General features: G+C 38.2%; 9 protein-coding genes and 3 non-coding genes across 12 annotated transcripts; 7 read left to right on the top strand and 5 right to left on the bottom strand.

The window, feature by feature from the left end:
- The first annotated feature begins 455 nt into the window (after nt 1-455).
- On the top strand, nt 456-1735 carry SPOG_00816 (prohibitin Phb2). Its single transcript, XM_013168992.1, has 4 exons — nt 456-771; nt 898-1164; nt 1238-1306; nt 1371-1735. The coding sequence occupies exons 1-4, from the start codon at nt 468-470 to the stop codon at nt 1589-1591; spliced, it is 861 nt and encodes a 286-aa protein (XP_013024446.1). The 5' UTR covers nt 456-467; the 3' UTR covers nt 1592-1735.
- Nucleotides 1704-4949, bottom strand: SPOG_00817 (DUF814 family protein). Its single transcript, XM_013168993.1, has 2 exons — nt 4740-4949; nt 1704-4687 (listed from the first exon to the last, which is right to left on the bottom strand). The coding sequence occupies exons 1-2, from the start codon at nt 4869-4871 to the stop codon at nt 1784-1786; spliced, it is 3036 nt and encodes a 1011-aa protein (XP_013024447.1). The 5' UTR covers nt 4872-4949; the 3' UTR covers nt 1704-1783.
- A 343-nt stretch (nt 4950-5292) lies between these two features.
- On the top strand, nt 5293-6615 carry SPOG_00818 (Sir2 family histone deacetylase Hst2; the record flags this gene model as incomplete). The annotated part of the gene is made up of 7 exons (XM_013168994.1): nt 5293-5374; nt 5434-5500; nt 5552-5584; nt 5641-5672; nt 5715-5959; nt 6000-6014; nt 6103-6615. The coding sequence occupies 7 exons, from the start codon at nt 5293-5295 to the stop codon at nt 6613-6615; spliced, it is 987 nt and encodes a 328-aa protein (XP_013024448.1).
- A 412-nt stretch (nt 6616-7027) lies between these two features.
- Nucleotides 7028-11960, bottom strand: SPOG_00819 (NAD-dependent glutamate dehydrogenase Gdh2). Its single transcript, XM_013168995.1, has one exon. The coding sequence runs from the start codon at nt 10613-10615 to the stop codon at nt 7244-7246; it is 3372 nt and encodes a 1123-aa protein (XP_013024449.1). The 5' UTR covers nt 10616-11960; the 3' UTR covers nt 7028-7243.
- A 390-nt stretch (nt 11961-12350) lies between these two features.
- On the top strand, nt 12351-12465 carry SPOG_16301. Its single transcript, XR_001203103.1, has one exon. It is a non-coding gene; the product is annotated as a 5S ribosomal RNA (ribosomal RNA).
- Nucleotides 12466-13310: 845 nt separating this feature from the next.
- Nucleotides 13311-13392, top strand: SPOG_16300. Its single transcript has one exon. It is a non-coding gene; the product is annotated as a tRNA-Ser (tRNA).
- Nucleotides 13393-13795: 403 nt separating this feature from the next.
- SPOG_00820 (BUB protein kinase Bub1) lies at nt 13796-17143 on the top strand. The gene has a single exon (XM_013168996.1). It carries the CDS (start codon nt 14078-14080, stop codon nt 17018-17020), a length of 2943 nt encoding a protein of 980 aa, XP_013024450.1. The 5' UTR covers nt 13796-14077; the 3' UTR covers nt 17021-17143.
- A 70-nt stretch (nt 17144-17213) lies between these two features.
- On the bottom strand, nt 17214-17948 carry SPOG_00821 (60S ribosomal protein L23). Its single transcript, XM_013168997.1, has 2 exons — nt 17678-17948; nt 17214-17536 (listed from the first exon to the last, which is right to left on the bottom strand). Exons 1-2 carry the CDS (start codon nt 17847-17849, stop codon nt 17289-17291), a joined length of 420 nt encoding a protein of 139 aa, XP_013024451.1. The 5' UTR covers nt 17850-17948; the 3' UTR covers nt 17214-17288.
- A 378-nt stretch (nt 17949-18326) lies between these two features.
- SPOG_16299 lies at nt 18327-18409 on the top strand. Its single transcript has one exon. It is a non-coding gene; the product is annotated as a tRNA-Lys (tRNA).
- A 26-nt stretch (nt 18410-18435) lies between these two features.
- On the bottom strand, nt 18436-19846 carry SPOG_00822 (cell wall protein Pwp1). Its single transcript, XM_013168998.1, has one exon. The coding sequence runs from the start codon at nt 19729-19731 to the stop codon at nt 18919-18921; it is 813 nt and encodes a 270-aa protein (XP_013024452.1). The 5' UTR covers nt 19732-19846; the 3' UTR covers nt 18436-18918.
- Nucleotides 19847-20097: 251 nt separating this feature from the next.
- SPOG_00823 (uncharacterized protein) lies at nt 20098-20655 on the top strand. Its single transcript, XM_013168999.1, has one exon. It carries the CDS (start codon nt 20125-20127, stop codon nt 20407-20409), a length of 285 nt encoding a protein of 94 aa, XP_013024453.1. The 5' UTR covers nt 20098-20124; the 3' UTR covers nt 20410-20655.
- Nucleotides 20549-22419, bottom strand: SPOG_00824 (uncharacterized protein). Its single transcript, XM_013169000.1, has 3 exons — nt 21719-22419; nt 21488-21666; nt 20549-21432 (listed from the first exon to the last, which is right to left on the bottom strand). The coding sequence occupies exons 1-3, from the start codon at nt 22230-22232 to the stop codon at nt 20791-20793; spliced, it is 1335 nt and encodes a 444-aa protein (XP_013024454.1). The 5' UTR covers nt 22233-22419; the 3' UTR covers nt 20549-20790.
- Between the last annotated feature and the right edge of the window lie 100 nt (nt 22420-22519).

The following is a 22519-nucleotide window of genomic DNA, read 5'->3' as shown; positions in this document are numbered from 1 at the left end:
ATTTATCGTTTCATTCATTTATAAGCTTCCTTGGCTAGATGATCCAACACACTACAGATTAGTAAATTTGCAGAAGAGCTGTTCTTGCAAAGCCAAATTTGATTTGCTATTCAACGACGACTTGACGGTTGTAATGGTCAAATCAAGTTTTTTGTAGAAGAGAACAACGACAGATACACAATTGTAACAATAAGATATAGACTCAGTCGATTGATTTACCAAGATTCGTTTCATCTCTCCCATCCATATCCTGATTCTCATTCATATCTACACCATACCTACTGTCATTTTAACATACAGCTTGGGATGGGATTGGTATTACGTGCTCCTTGCATTATCATAACAAGTGTATAGAGAAATACCAACCACCGTAGCTTCACATAGTGAACTTGTACACAACCGAAGGAGACTGTATAAAGAAAACGTAGCAGCAAGTCCGATGCAACTGCCAAACAGGGAATTTCAGGATGAATCGTCAAAGACCCTTTAAGCAAATGAATGAGATCATAAAGCGTGGAATGCCTAAGGGAAAATACGCTTTTACGGGAACTGGCTTGCTAGTTGCTTTAGGTCTGGCTGGATTTGCCGTTCAAACTTCTTTATTCAACGTGGACGGTGGTCACCGTGCCATTAAGTACAGTCGTGTCGGAGGTGTGAAGAATTTTATTTACCCGGAAGGAACCCATTTCCTCATTCCTTGGATTGAAACTCCTATTGATTATGATGTCCGTGCAAAACCCAGAAATGTCTCTTCTTTGACCGGAACAAAAGGTATGAAGAATCTTGGTTGCTTCTTCTGTTGAAAAGATTTCCCTTATTTTCTTCCTTTATTAGCGAAAACTTTAACCATTCATCATCAATCTCCTTAAATACTCATTACTAACCTTCTCCTTTTAGATCTTCAGATGGTCAATATCAATTGCCGTGTTCTTTCTCGTCCCGACGTTCTTGCTTTACCCAAAATTTATCGGACACTAGGCGGAGATTACGATGAGCGGGTCTTACCATCCATTGTCAATGAAGTCCTGAAAAGTGTTGTTGCTCAATTTAATGCCAGTCAACTGATTACCCAACGTGAACGTGTATCTCGATTGGTTCGTGAAAACTTGATGAAACGTGCTGCTAGATTTAATATTCTGTTGGACGACGTTTCTTTGACACATGGTAAGTTTCCATGTTTTACATCAGCATGATCCCTTTTCTTCATTTATTTTACATTCTAACCGTTCAATTCTAGTTCAATTTTCCCCCGAGTTTACAGCCGCTGTCGAGGCTAAACAAATTGCTCAACAGGATGCTCAAAGAGGTACGTGTGTTAATCCGTTTAGAAATTTTTGAGAAGTACGACGACTAACAACACTCATTTTTAGCTACCTTTTACGTTGACCATGCTCGTATGGAAAAACAAGGATTTATCGTTCGTGCGCAAGGTGAAGGAAGAGCCGCCCAATTGATTGGTGAAGCTATTAAAAATAAGCCAGGCTTTGTTGAGCTTCGTAAACTGGAAACAGCTCGAGAAATCGCAAATATTCTTTCCAAGAGTAATAACAAGGTTATGTTGAGCGCTAGCACACTTTTGCTGGATAACTAGCAATCAGAATGGTTTTAATGACTCTCCACTCTTTTCTATACGTGAGTTTCTACAGTTCTACTTTAATACTTTTATAGTTTTGAATCCATTGTTTATGCTTTACTTTTTTCTGTTCGTATTATAAACCAAAATTTTTACTTTTATTATATCGTCATTATAAAGAAACTAAACTCACTAATTAAGCCGTAACATTTATTTCTTGGATTTTTTTGAATTCAAGCCAGATCCAAAAACCACCCGTAATCTATTAACACTAAATGGTGCAACAATTTCTCCATCTTTCAAATTTTCCAAAATCTTTACTTCATTGGAAGAAGGTTTCCCAAGGGCTTTTGTGAAGTATGCAATCGATTCTCGGGCAGATTTACCAACTTTCGCAGATCCCGGCGTTACTTTGACTTTCAGGTTGAACTTGGCCATCGCACTATAAGGGGCAAATGTTGGTACTGCATTGACAATAGTATCTGTAGCATCTGGGGTTGGTGTTAAAGCATCTCGAGCATATAACATTTCTTCGTACAACTCTTGAGACATATCTTCACGTTCTAATTTTGCTTGCTTATGCTTTTTCTCTGATCTTTGAGGCTTCAATGTCGCTTGATCATCCTTATCATGAGTAGTCTCTTTTACCTCTTTAGACGTATTCTCTGAATTTTTGTCAGCATCCTCAGGGTTTGATTCACTTTCTTCTCTTTGGACTTCTGGCTTCTCAGCTTCAGGTGTTGATGGTGTCTCCGTTGATTTCTTCTTTTTCTTTTGTTTTAGGATAGCCAGAATTGCTTGAGGATCTGACGCATCTTCAATGGAAACTGGTTTCTTAGATGATTCTTCCAATGCAGTTTCTCGTCTTTTCTTACGAGCTTCTCTTCTCTCTTTTGCGGAGGGTTTTTTAGCCGTTATCGGTTTGGAACCTCTTTTACCTCGTTTTTCGCTCACAATGTGAACATCATGGTCAAAAACATTTTGTAATTTGGAGCTTTCAGGTGGTGTTTCATCAAAACTGTCTTTTGATTCAGTTACACTTGGGACAAAAGCTTCTTCCTTTGGTTGAGAAATTTCAGCTTCAAAACCCACATCCACTTTAAGTTCAGAGATTCTTTGTTGCGTATCTTCCAGTTCTAATTCGGCACGTTTCTTGCAGCGACGTTCCGTGCTTTGTTCGTCTAACAACCATAATATACCATAACCCATAGTAAGAACACTTGGGGGTAGATAGTTTTTAGAACCTCGAATAGCAAAACTTCCAGCTGGCAGAACATCACCTGCATATCCTGTTTTTGAGACTTGTTCAATTTGAACCCACCAAGCGCTAATAACCGTCTTTGAGTCCCAAGCCTTTGAAGAAGCTAACGCCAATGAGCCTGCTTGTTGCAAGGTATTCGGAGGTAAAGGGTCATTTGCGTTTCGATTCTTCACAATTACTATGGAAGATTTCGGTAAATCAGCGCATACAAAGACATCACCTTTATTGCAATATCTTGCAAACAGTAATTCATTCTGTTGAGCGTCTCGTCCTCCAATTACCATATACCCTTCAGAAGAGAAAAACCAATGAAACTTTTCAAAGAAAAAGGCTTTTCTGGTTGGAAGGATTCTTTGGTTCTCAGCATTTGTTGAGCGCTTCAAGTCTTGATCAATTCTCCTTTGAGTATTTTTCAAAGCCCTTGAAGAAGCTTCCAAAGTTTTAGTTTCTTTGACGATGGCCTCTCGACGTTTCTCATATTGCCTGCGAGCATTAGCATAAGCACCTAGAGACAAGTCTATTTCGACAACAATCTTTGACGCTTCTTGCTTAGCCTGATTAGAAGATTCAGCTTCTGACTCATCTTCGTCTGAAAGAGCATAATCATCGTCTACAGCGTCCAATGGTGTATTGGGGTTTGGAAGCATTATATTTACCGCGTTATTTTTTAGTTTAAGAGGAAGTACTACGCAAGCAGCAACGGGACTTCTTCTTTTTTGAACCTGTATGAGTTTCTCAATATCTAACCAATCCATTCCTTGGTTTAAGAGATTGCTGATATACGAAGCAATGGCTTCTACCAATTCGGAATTCATTTCGATAGCCTGAGCCTTGGTGGCTGAGACATGTTGAACTTCTTGTAGATTCTTAATTTTCTTTTCTTGTTCATCTTTTGCTGAATGGATTCGACGTTCAGCGGTCATAACACGGTCATGAGCCCTTTTTTCCATTTTTTGTGTCTCCAAAGAAGAGAAAAATTCATCAACACATTCATTGTACGAACGAAATTCGCTACACACACGGTTTGCTTGCATCAATTGCAGGGGCTTGAAAGGATGGAAGTCTTCATACATGAGTACATCCTTCCTCTCTTCTTTGTTAGGAACAGAGAGATCAGCAAGAATGCTTTGCTGAGTTGAAAATATGTAACCTTTCACTGGTGGTTTTACCATTGAAGATAGAATACCATCAGCGGCTTGGAAAGCGGAGAGCAGCTCTTTCTTTTTGTCTTCATTGGCACTTAACTGATCAGCTGGAAGTAAAGGATCCAAGTTTGATTGTCGAATGCAGTGCTCTACTAATGCATTACCATACTCTCCTAGGCGAACTGTTAGTGCCTTACGAAGGGTAATGGGTTTAGGCTGTTTGCCATTCGGCTTTTGGGAAGCAGCTAGTCTCTCCGCCTTGGAAGTCTCAGCCACTTCTTCCAATAGTTGAGTCAATTTTTCAGCAGTCATCTGAGGCATCTTTTGCTGGTTGCCCATATTGTGCGTTAACCGGCTTTGATCAAGATTATAATGTTGACCAACAGCGTAGACTTGGTTCTTATCGAACGTAACCACGCGTAATAAACTTAGAATCTTATGAGAGCCATCAAGTAGCAAGATGTTTCCGGCTGCGAAAAACTCACAAACAAGATAGTATGTCCATGAAGGATCTTGGTCATTTTCTCCTCCACCAAAAGTAAACACAAGAACACGGTCGGTGTCAAGTTGCGACACATTGGTTAGCCGCCTGGACTTGATGTGTTTACGGAGTTTTGTGACAAATCCAGAAAGTTGGGCATTTTCGCGTTGAAACTTCGTCAAGTGAACACGAAATCCACTTTCGATAACCAGAGAGTATTTTTTGTCCTAAATTTAATTTCGTTAATACATTTATACTTACAATATATGAATATATTACCTGTTTTCCAAACTTCAACAAAAATGTACGCGAGTTCAAGTCATGAATATTATTTAAACGACATCCAATAATTTCCTCTCGCAACTCTGCACCAATTGCGGTGATATCTAAAGCGGAAAACCTTTGTTTCATCTAAAATATCGTGTCTTTACCGCCTAGTTATTCTGTATTTTTGGCAATGTAGTTGGTACTGTGTAAGACGTAAACAAGTTGAAAATGGAAAAGGTTAGCGAACTCTATTTCCAATTTGTAAAGATTTTTATCGAAAACTAGGGAATGCTAACGAAAACCTTTAAGTTATACTCCTATGACGTGGCTAAGTATAATGATTTTCGTTAAACGCTCCTAAAAATTCATCTTTTGAAAATGCTACCTTCTACGTCTTTCGTAAACAAACCAGAAACACTGGAAATATAGTGAAAAACAGCGATTTTGGATCTATAGCGTCCAATTGAGTAAAATTAGGGAAAGTTTATGATATACACGTCTTTTTGAAACGGATTTGAAGCGTGATTTGAAAAGGAACAGATTAGAAGGCAATATTAGAGAAAAAATGGGATTATTTACAAAATCCACGCATGAAAATGCTCACAAAAACTTGGAAAAGATTGCGTCTTTAATAAAAGAGAAGAAAGGTTTGTTAAGGATCTGAAGTGGATTTCATTGGTGAAAACATATGTTAACAATGGAAAAGTAAACCAAATATGTGTTATGGTAGGAGCAGGAATTAGTACTGCTGCTGGAATCCCTGATTTTCGAAGGTATACACATTGAGATTACAATGTCGAGTGGTAATGGTTAACAATTTTCAGCCCTGAGACTGGTATCTACAATAATTTACAGAGGTAAGAGAAAAAGTTATAATCACTTTCATGAAGAAGCCTTAATCTAACTCTATTAGATTTGACCTCCCTTATGCGGAGGCTGTATTTGGTATGTTCCATTGGTTTTGCTGCAATCGCTCTAACTGAGTAGACCTTTCTTATTTTCGGAAAAATCCTCGTCCATTTTACGAATTGGCATACGAATTGATGCCAGAAAAATTCAGACCCACATACACCCATTATTTTATTCGTTTGCTTCACGACAAAGGGTTGCTGAAAAAATGTTATACACAAAACATCGATACTTTGGAACGATTAGCTGGTGTTCCCGAAGACTACTTAGTGGAAGCTCATGGTTCTTTCCAGTATAGCCGCTGTATAGAATGTTACCAAACGGTACGAGATAACGAGATTGCTCCAGGCTAACCTTTTATAGTGTGACACGGAATATGTAAGATCCTGCATCAAGCAAAAGCAAGTACCTAAATGTGTACATTGTAAGGGCTTAATAAAACCAATGATTACGTTTTATGGAGAAGGACTCCCTTCTCGGTTTTTTTGAGGAAATGGAAGATGACACGATGAACTGCGACATGGCACTCGTCGTTGGAACGAGTTTGCTTGTTCATCCTTTTGCTGAATTGCCTGAAGTTGTTTCCGACAATTGTGAACGTGTTTTGATTAATCGTGAGGTGGCCGGTGACTTTGGAGAGCGCAAAAAAGACATTATTGTATTAGGTGATTGTGAAATGCATATCCGTTTACTTTGTGAAATGCTTGGTTGGTCGGAAGAGTTGGAGAAACTAACATCGACGGATATTGATACTTTAGCAGAGGAAATTGCACAGCTTTCTGTCGAAAAGAAGGCTGATACTCCTCTCAATGATAAAGAGGAGAAGACAAAAGAACAAAACAGGCCTACCTCTTCCTCCTCTTCCGAACAGGTTGCCGAGCAAAAAAAATCAAAGAAAGAAAAAGATGAAGTTACTTCGACATCATCTCCTCCTAAAAAGGAAGAACCGGTTTCGAAAGGAAGCGAGGATAAGGAATAATTTGATTTACGGCATACTGGGGTCTACGTTTGGTCTTGTAATTTGTATGATTTAGTTTTAGGTATCTAGGGGAATATGAAATCAGGAAAGCTTATGACAAAAATAAATTATAATTACTTAGTACTGAAAAAGAAAGCACCGAAAATGAACTCGTTTCTTTCACTAATCCTGTTTTGTATATGATTTATATCTTATTATACACTAGAGTCTGTAAGCAATTTGCTTTTGCACCTACTTTTGACCATGAAACAAAGGCAATCTGACAGTCAATTCATTGTACCAACATTAATCAACTTTCATTTTTGTGATTATGAGCTGATAAATTCAGTTTTAACTTTTCTATTATATTTTTCCCCTTTTCCATATATTGGTTTTACAATTTATCTAGTTACTTCTCATGATCTTTCAAATACTCGGTTACTCCAAAAGTATTTCTTCAATCATATATTCATTATTCTTTTTGTTTAATGGTGAAAATATTCCTTTACCGTAATAATTTGTATCTAAAATATAAGAGTAACAAAAAAACAAACAAAGCACTAAATAGAAGAAAAAAAAAAGCTTTCTTACTGACTCAGTAACAGCAACGAAATTTGAGATTTTTGAAGAGATACGACACAGGTATAATTTAAGCATGAACTTTAGCTAGTTCAGTAGAAATAAAATCGAAGAACGCGAAGGGATCTCCCGAAGTGGTATAGCGATAAACGAAATGACTAGCTAAGTATTTTGAGAAAATAGCGCGCAAGTATGCTTCGGGAACTCTTTCAATTATTTGACTAAGTCCAATCTTTTTCTGGAGAGTCTTGGGAATTGCTTTGGCTAGGATAAGATTCCGGAATTGTTTATTGGACCATAACTTTTCATATTTGTAAATCTCATTATCCAACTTGACAATCAATTCAGAAAGCTTACTACTCAGGCTGGTGTAAGTTATCTTTTGCTTTTTATGGGTCTCCCAAAGACATTCAAACTCCATGTTGGCATTTTCCTGAATTATCTCTTTCACTTCATTCACATAATCCGTGTAAAATGCTGGTTCTTTTCCATCACGCACGCACATATTCTCTATAAAGGAGGCATCGTCAAAGGATAAGGATGCTAAAACTTCTAATGAGCTAGATGTCACACCACCCTTGTTGGCGGAAGCATCACGAATCACAACTACTCCTGCTTTTTCTAAAACAGTCTTGGCATCTTGAGTTACGAATAGATTAGCTCCTTCCACCAAGTATTTGATTTTAGGTTTTCCAGCTTCATTAATTAGTTGATCAACATTGTTGATGTTTATGGCACCAGGACGTCCACCACAAGGAACGAACACATCTGCCTTATAACGAAGATGAGCAGTATTTCGGAAAGTGGTTCCATTGTTTACAACTTCCCCGTTCGGAAGTCTAACATTGTTATCTTTGACTAACACCCTGTAGCCTTCAGCACTAAGCTTAGCGGTATCAAAGTGATCAATCATCTTTCTCTCGTTGGCTAAGCGCAAAAGTTCTGATTTATTCAGACCAGCCGGATCATAGATAACACCACTTCCATCAATCACAGCAATATAATTTTCATTGGAAAGTTTTATTTCATTAGAACCCAAATCACCATCGGGACCTCCAGTCTGGATTTTACTTAACTTGGTTGGATCGAGATTCAATTTTCTATAGATGCCTTCCACATAACGACGAACTGAAAGGGAAGTCATTCCATATTTATCATGTGGAATACCTCCCATACTAGGGCTTTTTCCGGTGAAGAAAGATTTCCACCAAGGAGCTTTACGATTACGTGCATGGAAGGTTGCCCAGTCTACCAAATCAGCAGTATTCTCATCAGGTCCCATGAATAATATTTCCGGCTTACCGTACTTGTCCACTATTTGCTCTTGTTCATTTGGAATTAGCAAATCAACGATGCTGTCAATATATTTTTGGAAAGCCAATGCAGGCTTATCTTGATACTTGAGATTCAAAAGAATAACACCTTTGGCACCTCCCTCAGGTATGTCTTTATTCTTGAGCATCTGCGTATTAGCCAAATTATAGTTTTCATCAAACAGTCCACGAGCATTAAGATTAAGAGCCTCGGAATTTGCAGATTTGATCAAACGGATTCCACCACGAGCAACGTCTCTAAAGCGCAAATGGAAACCTCTGAATTCATTACCGACAGACATGATCATAGCGTATAGAGGATCTCCAAATTGAGCTTGGTCTAAAAATGAAGGGTCAAACCGAAAACTTAAAGCGACTTTTGTAGTTAAGAAAAAGTTCGTTTTTAATAGATGATTATTAAATTTAACAAACATTTCCATAACGGATACGTCTTCATCGTTAGCACAAGTTTTCTGAATAGTTTCCATAAGTTTCTCGGTAGATATCTCAGTTATGAATTGTGGGTCTAGAGATTGGGATGAAAGATCAGGCTTAGCACGGTGTAGACGTCGAGAAGATCCAGTTCCGATAGAATGTTGGAGGTAGAATTGATCGAACATCATGCGAACCAGTTGAGGATATTTAACTATTATATCATGGATCTTAGTACGAGTAAACGCAAGAACTGACAGGCGGCGCTTAATTGTGTCCAAAATCTCAACATGAAGGTGATTTGAATGGTCAAGAATAGCTGATAAACTTGTGTATTCGCTGCCAAGCTTATTCATTACATGCTCAGAAAATACACGGACACTATGAGCGTAAGCAACCTCTTGGATGGATAACTTGGAAGACGTGAACATGGAATCGATATCAGTATAAGGTAAACAGTATAAAAGAGAAGCTTCCTTTGTAATTTGATCGAAAAGCTCCTCAACAGAGGAAGAACTGGCTGCATTCTTAAAACTTTCAGATTTAAAGTTGTAACTGATGATGGTTACACCATTACTAAATTGCTCAATATATGTTCGAAATGAAGACAAACCGTAGTAGCGGAGCAGATTTGAGATTGAAGGAAAGTATCTCATAATGGATCCACGACGATAACCGATAACCAAACGGATTTCAGAACGCTGTTGATGCTCAAACACACCAACAGCGGGACCGAAACGAGTTAGCACGGTATCCATTACGTTTTGGTACATTTGAATAGTTTGCTCGGAGGCCTTTTCCAAAAACGTTTGGTCTGAAACCCAAGCAATTTTGGGAATCTCTTGTGAGGAAGATATACTGTTAGAGGGGTCAATGAAATTACATTTGGTCACGAGAAAGGTGTGAATGTTAGAATTTTCTGTACTAGCACGGTCAATGTTGGCGGTTGAGGTGAATGACTCAAGGCGAAAAGACGGGGCATCATCTTTTGGGTTATCCAAGTAACGCTTAGAAATGGCCTGTTCTATTTCATGAGATTTATCCAATTCCATCTGTGTAACAGGAGCACTATCCAAATAAATAGCGGAGTCATCATTCTCATTTTTAACGTGAATATTGAGTTCTTCTCTTGCATGAGACGCACGAGCAGCTACTTTAGCAGCATAAATGATTTCAATATGTTCAGCGATCGCTTCCATAGGTTCCATTTGAAAGTAATAGTCATCTAACCCTATATGATCATAAAAACGATATACCTCGTCTTCAATTGACCCATCAGGAATTGATTTCCGTTCATTTCGGAGGCAGTCAATTACTTTCTTTTTCTGTTCTTCTTTTCCGGCAAAGACATTAGGCTTATAACCAAAATAGACCGTATCTTTATACTTGTTGGGGAAGTTCCCTCTAGAACCGACACCTGACGAGATTGAATCGGAATTGCTTTTGGCACTGTATTGCTTTGAAAAATAGCCTTTGGAGATTGCGCCTCTTAGTCTGCGAGACCTTGATACAGTCGAAAACGAGGCATATTGCAAGTTTCTCACACCCTCGTTCAATATACGGTTTTTTTGTGAAAGTGAAAGAGAAAGAGATGATGAAATTCCTCGAGTACACGAACAGGGGTAAGCACGAGATATCGCTTGACTCGGCAGAAACTTGATGCCTCTTAACGAAATGAGAGGGAATTGTACTGCCATTGATTCAACTAAGGGAAACAAACAACTCAGTAAGAAAACGTTATGAAAGCCGAATCTTTATAAAATGACTTGAAACTTGGGGGATTGAATATGACGCCAGTTAAATGAAACGTTGTAATAAATATTTAGAATTCTGTTGATTTCATCAACTTTAAATAGGGATCACGTTATAGTTGTTTTTTTGTTTTTTTTTTTTTTGCAAGAGTATAAGACCGTATGCAATTCCAAACTGCTATTAGACGACGGCCTATAACCTTTTTCAACCGTAGTTCGTCGTGATTTCTCACGTTCCACGAATATTGGACGATTTTTTATAGGAGAATCACTTGTACCAAACAAACTTTACGCTCTTACCAAAGACTTTATATAGAACTCAAAATCTAAATAGACAGTAAGGAAGCATTGCACGTGTTTGGCTATGTCTAATATGAGTGGTGAAAAGTAAGAGATTCTAGATGTCATTAGTCGGAATATCCACGTTTAGACATAAGTAATTTTCGGTAAATAAAGCCCGTTAGGGTAGGGAAGACGAAATGAAGAGGTGTAAGTAACAATATCATACTAACGGAAGAGTGGCTGCATTTAGAATGAGCAAGAAAACATTGAAGCCGTGATGTAATTACTTCTGAAAAAAGTTGTTTTTTTGTTTTATAGCAAGGATTTTTGTATTATTTTTCCCATAATTTCAATTCGACTTTGAGCAACCTAGGTTGCGATAAATCATGCTCTAAAAATTGAAACAGGAGTTCATTTTGCATTGCTTTTGAGTAGTTGAAAGAAACCAACAACACCCAAAAAGCAAGAAGGGTACGAATAACACAAAAAGCCAATAAACATATGTAAATAGGATAACGAAAAAACACGAGTGAAAGCATGAACTTCTACTTTTTCAACTTACACGCCGTCTCCAAGTTGTAGGCGAGGTAGATAATTGTACACTTTAAGCGTTTAAGTTCAAAGACATTTATTTTTTGCTCTACCACGATAAAGAAAATTTATGTCTTTCTGAGGATATTGGTCACTATGATAGAAACGAATTGAAAGTTGAGAAATCCAGCAATTGAATAACGCATAATTTTAACTCAAAGAACTGTTCTTTCCCTAAACAACGCGCGTAAATATTATTATTTATGTTTCATAGCTCTCTTCACAATGTTTAAACTTTACCAGTTAATTCTTTTCAATTGATGTTATCCTTCATATTCTTCAATTTTACAATTCATATATTCTGTTCTGATCGTTTCCAATTAAGCTATATACAAAGGTGCTGTTTGGTAGAGGGTAAAAGAGAATAATACGCGATTCTGTTATTTGATCATCCCCTGCAGACCAAGATAAGACATACTTTTATAGATAACACAAGAGAATGATAGTTAGCACTATCTGCAGTCCTTTTTTAGAAAGTATCTCATAATCCGGGGCAACATCTCACGCAAACATTTGTTTTGTTTCAAATGTTAATGTTTACTATTGTGAAGGTTCCAATTCATTATTTGTGAGAACATAGATCAGCAAGTTTGTCCCAGGGGTGAGACTATATGAGAAGATCATATGTGGATTACAGTATTTTGAATAGACTCCATAACTTGCACTTAAGGGATTATCAAGTAGTAAGATTAAGTTAGATTTGAATAAGTTTTAAATTCAGATGATCACAAAAACTACCACTAACACGCACCCATTTAAGAGTCCTTGCCTTTAGTACTAATTATTCAAATTTTTAAAGAAATTGTCTACGGCCATACCTAGGCGAAAACACCAGTTCCCGTCCGATCACTGCAGTTAAGCGTCTGAGGGCCTCGTTAGTACTATGGTTGGAGACAACATGGGAATCCGGGGTGCTGTAGGCTTCTCTTTTTGTTTTACCTCTAGAAGAAATCAGATTAATCTTTTTATTCTCCTGTGGATGGTCTTCTACATTCGTTTCATGTTTGTTTACTTGATGTGTAAACAAACATACATCCTGAACAGGTGTAAATTGAGGTAGAGTTTTGGTCCTTTTCGATTAGGCAAACATATGCATTTCAGAAGCATTCCAAACAGCATTCTTTCTAAACTCCCGAGCTTCGCTTCATATGAAGGAATGCTAAACAGGATCTCAATTCAGTTTAGAGTAGCAAAGATGAAACGAGTATCCTTGGATGTATCAAATGCTTTACGAAACTGCTTCCCAGTCATTTTGTTACCGTTTTCCTCTATTGAACTTCCATCAAAAGTTATTCTTATTGACCATCAAGTTCATGTCCCATTAAATCCATATTCCTTTTGCATCTCCAGAAAAAAAGGATTATTTTTTGTTTGTTTTGAGTTTTTGCCAATCTTTTTTTGAGTACGGTTCCTCTGATTCCCTTTTTTTCTAATTTTCTTTTCTTTTCTTTTGTTCTGGTTCTTTCCTTTTTTAATTCCCTTTTTAATTCATAGTCTTCTCCTGCAAGGCTATTGCTTTTGATTTTTGTTTGTATCCCAAAATGCAACTGCAACATGCAAGAGACTGTATCGTATCTGCTATTTTTATTTACGTACGTATTGAATTCGTCCGTTCAGCAACGACCATGAGATAGGAGGGATTGAGAACAGACTCGAAGGATGCTTGCATGCCTTATGTTTGATACATGATTGAGTAACTCATCAAAAGAAGGTAAATAAATTTAAAAACCTAATAGAAACTACAATTCCTGATCGTACAACAACAATAGACACTATGCCTGAGTGGTTAAAGGGATAGACTAGAAATCTATTGCGGTCTCCGCGCGCAGGTTCAAATCCTGCTGGTGTCGTTTTTGTGTTTTTTCTTCAGCAGAAGAAAATAATCGGTTTTTGTTTCCTACCTAATGCTGTAGAAAAATACATCTTATATGTTAACTATGAAATACCAAGTCATCAGTGTCTTCTAGTATGAGAATTGTTTTATTCAGTTCTAAAAATATGAGTTCCCTCTTTATACCTGAGTAACTTTAAGTTTTGAACAAGAAATGCCAAACCTCTTATAGAAACATAGCTGTATATTTGATGTAGATTTTTAGGCTGCATCGTATGTAACCAGTCAGTCTACGAAGTTCTGTTTTATTATTCCTTCTATTCTTTCCTCTCTTCCTCTCTTCTTTTTTTTTGTTTGTTTTCCCAAAGAATCATTATTGAAAGTCCCTCTATAAAATAATATAATAAGCATTGCTGTGATTTTTTCAAACCACAAACCTGAATGCTCTACTTGTCTTCTTAGGTGAAAAAGAAGTTAAGGAAAGAATTAAAATCACGACTACAATTTCCACTTTGCATATTTATTGTTAAAGTTGACCCTTCTTGGTATAATCAGCACTCCTGCTGTATTCGCCAAGAAATCTTACATTGCTTGACCACAGTTGATTAATTCAGTAGTTAAAGGAAAACATCCGGTACAACGTCTACCGTCGATCATATTTCCCGTCCTTAGATACGGGGTCAATGCTTTCGACGTATTAAAATATGCCCGAATGGCACTCTTCGGAGGATAAGATTGTGAGTGAAGCGATTTCTGGGAATAACCAACAACCGTTGAAACCCCTAGGAAACCGTTTAGAGGAGACACAAACTTTCGCTGTCTTTCAGGAAGAGCTAGAAGTTATTGATGAATTAGACGATCCTGTGGATGTTTGGTATCGCTGCGTGGAATGGCTAGGGTCTACACAATACTTAAAGGAGAACACATTACCGAAGGTTGTAGAAGATGCTCTTGCTTACTTGGAAAAATGCCGGTTTGCTCAAAACGACGTCCGACATTTACGAATTTGGCTTGCCAAAATTCATCGATTATGTGCTTCTCCGGAGACGTTCCCTGACGCTGCTCAAGAATTTTATCATTTAGCAAGCAAACGTATTGGGATGGAATTAGCCTTATACTATGAGGAGTATACCTCTTTGTTAGTTCGTATGCAGCGATGGAGAGAAGCTTCAGTAGTATTGCAGACTGGTGTATCTCGAGAGGCTCGTCCATTAAATCGCCTTCTTCGCCATGCCTCCGACTTCTCAAATGTCTACAATGCTTATTTGAAAAAGTTATCAGATGAAAATATATCTTTGGAATCGCTTCCTTATGAGCCACCATTTCCTCCGCCTAGAACCATACTTGGAACAAAAGCCAGTACAGATGCAACTTCCACTTCTGAAAAATTATCTACCGTACAGAATAATGGTGTTCCTCATGCAGCGAAACCTTTCCAAATATATTCTGATGCCCCTACTCCTCGTTCTGAACATACTTTATCCACTGCATTGACAGTTCCACCTTCCAATGTTATTGGTGAACAAGGTCCAAACCTTCCTCTATTTTATGACGCTACTTCTGGAAAGCGAATTGAGTATGCGGCTTTTCATTTCCCTGTTTTGTATGAGAACGGGCAAGAAAAGTCAATGGAAGAATATAGAGCTGAACGTTATTTTGCTTCGCTTTCCTCTTCATTGCAAGCTCCTGAATCCCAATCCTTTCCTGTTCCTACCGATCGTCCTTTGTCCTCTTTCCAAAATGAACCTTTGCAACCAACCCCCAAAAAAGAAGTGTTTGATGTTTTAACACCTGTTGCACTTTCTCCAAAGCCCGCTTTGAAACCTTCTTCTCCCACTATCCATACAAAAGCTGCTTTGGCTGATATAATGGATCTTTTTAACCAACCTCTCCGTTCTGAAACTCAACAGACGCCTCCGAAGTCTCCGAAACCAAATCACTCTTCCGACTTTGGTAGTCCGAATAATGTAACAAAAACGATTTCATTTAATGAGCTTTCTTCCGTAAAGGAAGCTACAAACAACTTTGCCCAACCTTCAGCAGTACCTAGTCATTCTGTTGATAGCCCTTATGAGAACAGAGTGTATAAAAGCCAATTAGCCCATTCACCGCAAAATTCCCAATTATTTTCTGGATTACCAGCAGATACCTTTGTTAATGAGTCGTCTCTTCCAGCGATTTCGAGTAACGCAAAACGGAGACGAACATTGTCCGGCTCTCCTCCTTCAATGACTTATAGAAACCATTATGGCTCTATTCCTTCCTTGGATGAGCAGCCCATGTTTTCCTTAAATGAAAAACACGAACTTCATACAGTGAACCCCTACCTACAAAATGAACCTTTTACGAATATTCATGAACATGATTCGCTGGTTATGAATAAACCTTTAGAGCATCCTGTTCTACCTCCTTTACCTACTATTATCCATCCCCTCGATCAACCGCTACGCGACTGCTTATACCATGCACTAGGCCCCTACTTAAGATCTGATGAAAACTATCATGAGATCGATAGTAATTTTACTATGATAGAAGCTATTGAGTCTTTTGTTTCTAAACCAAGGACTACGCCTAGTGGGCGTGGTAGAAGACGAAGTAACAGCACTCGTCTTAGTTTATTAAATAGCCCCACTTTTCCTCTGACTTATCCTCCAAACGTAAAACTTGGGATCATAAGTAAACTCGGGCAAGGAGCTTTTGCTCCTGTTTATCTTGCTAAAGGACTTCCCTTAGAAAATGAGCTATCTGAAAAGAGAGAAAGTGATACCGTTGATTATAAGTTGTATGCATTAAAAATAGAGACTCCTGCTTCTTCACTTGAATATTATTTGACACTGGAAGCTCGAAGAAGGATGAGCGGTACTAGAGATGTAGGTTCTATACTTCCCGTCTACTATTTATGTATGTATCGGAATACAAGCCATTTGTTAATGGATTATCGCCCACAAGGATCGGTCTTGGACTTGGTGAATTCATTACGAAACACCTCTAGTTCTGTACCAGGAATTGATGAGATGCTAGTATTCTTTTTCTCGATAGAACTTTTTAGAATCGTTGAAGGGTTGCATTCACACCAAATTATACACGGGGATTTGAAGGCAGACAATGCGTTGCTACGCTTGGAAGCAGTGAATGATATAGAATGGGACGCTTCCTACTCCCCTGAGGGTTTTTGCGGTTGGTCTTCAAAAGGAATTTTTTTAATTGATTTTGGTAGAGGTCTTGATATGTCTTTGTTTGATCCTAAAACAAAATTTATGGCAAACTGGGAAACTGACTCTCAAGATTGTATAGAAATGCGTGAAGGTGAACCATGGACGTATCAAGTTGATTATCATGGACTAGCCGCTATTATTCACACTATGCTTTTTGGACAATATATTGAGACAAAACTTGACTATTCCGGCGGTCAGAGACGGCAGGTATTGACTCAGCGGATGAAGAGATATTGGAACCAAGAACTCTGGAATCGGCTTTTTGATGTTTTACTAAATCCTACGTTGCAAACATCAGATGGAAGTCTCCCCATTCCAGACTTATTGAAAAATGTACGATTAGAAATGGAGAATTGGCTTGTTTATCATTCCACTAGTGGAATTGGACTTAAAGGCATGCTAAAAAAAATTGAACAAAAGCTTGCTAGCTGATTTAAGAAGTTTCTCCAAAAAATAATGGTTCCTAATTTCCGTGTATTTGTAGTACTTTTGTATAGGAATAATTATTATTCTATTTCTCTTTTTGCAATTCACAAAATATTCATAATGAACCGCTAATGAGGTTGGATGTACATGTGAGAGCGATCTTCTGCTTACAACTTGTAATTCTAGCTACAAAATGCTTAGTTTTTTTAACACTAACCAACGAGAAAGACAAAATTTTTTTAATAAAATATGCTCGGTATTTTTATTAACTTGTTTAAACGACAGTGCCGGCGTTAGAAGCAATACGGGGCCAAAGGTCAGCGCACTCCTTAGCGACGGGACCAGTGATGGCAGAGCCCTTCATTTCACCCTTGGGGTTGACGATGACACCAGCATTATCTTCGAAGTAAAGGAAAACACCGTCCTTACGGCGCCAGGCCTTGCGTTGACGAACAACAATAGCAGGCATGATCTTCTTACGCAAGTCAGGCTTACCCTTCTTGACGGTAGCAAGAATCATATCTAAAAAGACGTTAGTTGTCAATTTCCCTAAGCTATCAACGATAGTAAAGCTTCCAGGGTCTGAATTTTCGTTCATGGAGATATCTCCAATAACGAAATGTACCCAAAAAGTATATTACTTTTCGTAAAGAATGTACATACCACCACAGCTTGCAGCAGGGAGACGATTAAGACGAGCGCCAGTACCGAAAACGGAAACAATGTAAAGGTTCTTGGCACCAGAGTTATCAGCACAGTTCAAGATGGCTTGAACGGGAAGACCCAAGGTCATTCTGTACTTAGTACCGGAAGCTGCACCGCGTCCACGAGACATTTTGTGTAGAATTAACTGCTGGTGTTTGGTGTTGGGAAGAGCAAAGTACTTTGTGTGTTTGCAGTTTGACAGTGTTTCCAGTAAAAGTGTGACTGCTTTTTTGGACTAAGACGAAAGTGAAAATTCTTACAAACGAATCAAAATTTCGCTAAAATTATTCGTTTAATTTTAAATTTTTGTTTTTTTCTTTGTAAATGTAAAATTCAATAAATTTTTATGGAGTCTCTTTGATCCATTTTGATTGTAGGCATATCATTCGTTTTCGTTCATTTTTATCTTAATGAGCAGTTGTTTAGTCGTATTATTCGTCATAGAATACATTATCACTTGGGAGCCGTCTAGTTATATAAAAGCCATGTCCGATTTGGCCTACTCATCATGCCAGCACTCGTAGAAACGTATGCCTTAAAATAAGGACATCGTTCAGATCAGTAAATATATGATATTATGATTATTGTTCAACCGAATACTAACACGTCCCGGGTAGCTCAATCGGTTTAGAGCGTCTGACTCTTATGAAGGTTATCAGAAGGTTGCGAGTTCGAGTCTCGCCTTGGGAGTTAACTATTTTTTCCAAACTACCTGCCGAAATTCTTGACAATATGCTACTGTTAACAGCTTTTTTTATTTACAAGTTTACTGTTCTCCGGTATGAAATTATTATAAAATATGCAATGAGTATGATAAATTTAAACTAGCATATAACTACTAGCGTAATGATAACTAGGACAATATATATGATATTAAATATTGCAAACCCAAGGAAAGAAACCTTGACAGGTTCTTCCACGATGAATGATTAAAACAATCCAAATAGTTCAAAAAATGCAAATTGGGAGACTTTATAAAAATCTGAAATGATAAGATAAAAACAAATGATAGACCAATACCAATTAATTCAATGCACCATGCAAAAGATCAAAAACATGATAGATGAATGAGATGCGACAATGTAAGTTAAATGAAAATGTGCAAAGAACAGTAAAACGCTGTCTTCCTTATTAACCAGTCATCCTACGGAATTACGACTGGACTTTTTTTCGAGGACAGTTGATCATCTGCCTTGAGCTTAAGCTAAAAGCATAAGAGCAGCAACTGCAAAGCAAGCAGCAACAGAAAGCTTAGTCATGCCCACAGCAGCAACACCGGAAGAGTCAGAGGAACTGCCGCTCGAGCTAGAGTTACCCTTTGAGTTGGAGGAACCGGAACCAGAAGAACTAGTAGCAAAGCCACTGCTGCTGCCACTACCACTACCACTGCTGCTACCACTCATGGTCTTTGCGACTGCAGAGGTAAGAGAGGTGGTAGAAGAGCCACTAGTGGAGGCGATGACAGTGGAGGAAGAAGAAACAGGAGCGGAAGAGCTAGCACTGCTGCTAGGAGAAGAGGAAGAGGCAGCAGAAGAGCCAGAGGAGCTGCCAGAAGAGCCGCTGCTGGAAGAAGCAGGAGTAGAGCTGGCAGAAGTGCTGGAAGAAGTGCTAGAAACGATACCTCCACTGATGGAATTAGATGCAACCTTCTGGTCACCACCCTTGATACTGAACTCCTCGGATTGGGCCAATGAACCAGTGTTCATATCATCAACACTGTTGAGGTAAATTTGCCATCCAGAAGTAGGAAGGTCAGAGGAGAAACTAATATCAGTATCTAAGTGTTCCTTGGATGTTTCGACGGTACCAAGGTTATATTTTCTGTTAGGCCAGTTATGCATGTTTACCAAAACAACATTGATTTTACTGGGGTCGGTGTTAACAGGAGTCCAGGAAACTGTATTTGTCTCGCCAGACGTCCAAACAGTGCCCTTTTCAGGGGAATTAAATTGGATAGCATTAGCGACAAAAGCGCTGGCAAGACAAACTAAAAATCCGGCACGGAAAAGCATTATGCAAAAGAACGTCTTAAAAGAAAAAATGAATGAAAATCGGTATAAGGATATACACCGGGATGCACTAAATCGTAGTTGATTCGAGTATACAGCAGCTTACCTTCGATATATATATATGTATTTCCGATGACAAAATACACGTCACGTTTGTTCCGTGAGGCACAGTAGGTAACAGGTGGCTTGAGCTTGCGTTCTTAGGCCCCCTTACTCCCCTTTACCCCTCCAATCATATTACTCTTTTAGGTTCCAGTTATTAATAACAGTAACCGGGATGTAAATAAACGACAACAGAAAAACCAATGCGATTCTTCTATAAAACACCAGATGAATCTAATTTTTAAATAAATTTTAGATTTTTTTGTAATTTTTTTTTCTTTCTAAAGTAGAACCATGCCATACACCATACCAGCTGCCGTAGGATGGCACTATGGAATGTTATGTATTCTTAACATCAATAAGCACGACACTGTTCGTTCTGTCAACTGTATCGCAAGTAAGGGTATTGTAGTAAGTAGTAAGCGTCCTGATTTCTCTTTCATTAAAGGAAAAGAACGTGTGTATCTTGTGAAAATACTCTGCAAACAATGTGGTAGAGCCATCCGACCTTACCATTTTGTAAAAAACCATAGTGTATATATACTACCTAAATTAGTGGCCATCAGTTCTGTTTTTTAAACAAGTATTTAATACAGTATTGAATGATAGGTGAATAGGTGGAAGTCTAGGACAGCAAGCTTTACTCTGGTGCCTATAGACCAAGTACAGAGAATGTTTGATGAATCGATGAGGATAAAATGATAAATATAGACTTTGATCCAGAGTACAAGAATGATCTTTATAACAATGACCTAAATTTGGAAAATTAAATAGACAACAAACGTTGATGGTATTCATTTCCGTTTGGGAGAAAACATCCCCCACCCCAATTAATCATGACTATAAATAAGACAAATGATGAAACAAAATTGAGCTTCCGATAATCTTCATTTCAACATACAAACATCAGTTTCTTCAAGATTTAACAAAACAAAATTTTGCATACGTACGTATTCATGCTTACGTGTAGACCAAACCGTCATAGTAAGCAGATTGCTGTTCTTTTTCTTCTTCTCCTTGTCTATTGTCCAGGTTTGCAAAGAGTGCTGGATCGCCCAGAGCCATGCGTTTGGAGGTATACATTTGTGCAAGGATACCTGCAGCAAGAGATATACAGTTTTCAGTCCACTGAACAGCCCATTCATTAGGAAGAATAGCAGTGGGACCAAACAATTTGATATAGCGATCATCCACAGCCCACTGATGCCATTCTAGAGGAATAGGTTGGGAAGTAGTAAAAAATTCCAGGTCATGACTGACATCCTTCAAGTATAACAAAAAACAAAGCTGCTCCGTGTCTGATATTTCTTTCAACTTCGTTGTAAATGCTTGAATCGACAAAAAAAGCTGCGTAACCCTAACAGAGGATCCTTCTGCATGCTGGTTGTTTTCCTCTGCCGACTTTTCGTTGGAATGCGATTCTTGGACAAGCTTTTTTGCATGCTGCAGTGGTTCTGCCAAATTTTCCTTCGCAAGCTTTTTTGCTTCCAATAGACCGTTACATGAGGCGAAATTCTCATACAAATCGCTAGTCCTGCTTCGTACCTTGGCCTCTTTGTCCAATAAAACCGTCAAGTCACCACCCTCTACTTGAGACATAACCTAGAGATAAGTTAGTATTGTTAAATCATATACAGCGTAATAAGAATTCCTTTACATTATCAAAACTATCGTAAATAATTCGATCAACATGAGAAAACCCAGCTAAATCATGAAAAACCGTAACCTGCAGGATTTCATGATCCTGGATAGGGGGAGCAACAACGTTCATTACGTTATGGAAGGTATTACTCAATGTCGGTAAGGCTTTGCTGCGAATCCCATTTCCAATGTCTCCTGAAACAGACTAGTTAGTACAACCTACAAACTCTATATGATAGCTCCTTACCAAGCTTATTCAAGTCCATCATTTTTCGAACATGATTATCCCAATGAGTTGTTTCTTCAAGATTCTTCATAGAACGAACATGCTGTTCTGCAGAGCGAACGGCTGCGGAGGCACTTGACCATAATCCACCAAACCAATTGTTCTTGGTATCCTCTTTTGGATTTTCATTACCCCCTTTTATATTTTGGATATTGGGCCCCTCGGAGGTTGGGTTATGAGAAGGCTCGTTCTTTAGTTTCTCTTTTGGCTCAGCTGGAGTGTTGGAAGTTTCCGACGGTTCCTGTGTAGCACCGTTAGAAGGTTCTTTTATAGCTGTTTCACGTTTGTCGTTTTCTAATTCATCTAAGAAATCCAAGATCTCCTTCTCGTTCTCAGCAGGATGCACCTGATGATTGCTTTCTGTGGAATCTTTCTGTTCTGGTTTCGACTCTGATTCAGCGTTTTCGACTCCCAATTGATCCAAGGAAGCCATTAATGATTCCACATCATCGTTTACTTCATTTCCTTTCGACATTTTCAATATCCTTTTCCAAGTTGTTGTTTGGTTCGATCAAGTTTCCAAGAGACGAAACGTTATAATTATATGCATTAGAAAGCTCGGTAACCGCCTTTGTAATTCAACATGTCTTAATGATAATAATTCACCTTTCAAAATGCAATTTAATAATTATACGAAAGAAGCCAGTTTCCTTCTATCTATCTGAGCGATCAGTAACAAATGTATACGTTTTTCGACTGCTTAGAGCTGCTGAGATCTCTCTCTGAAGGAAAACAAGCTTTGTATTAAATCTTTCTAGTATT

The sequence above is a fragment of the Schizosaccharomyces cryophilus genome (assembly GCF_000004155.1).
Source record: "Schizosaccharomyces cryophilus OY26 unplaced genomic scaffold supercont4.5, whole genome shotgun sequence".
NCBI classification, from domain to species: Eukaryota; Fungi; Ascomycota; class Schizosaccharomycetes; order Schizosaccharomycetales; family Schizosaccharomycetaceae; genus Schizosaccharomyces; species Schizosaccharomyces cryophilus.
The sequence above is the reverse complement of the archived record's forward strand: the minus strand, read 5'-3'. Positions and strand labels throughout refer to the sequence as shown.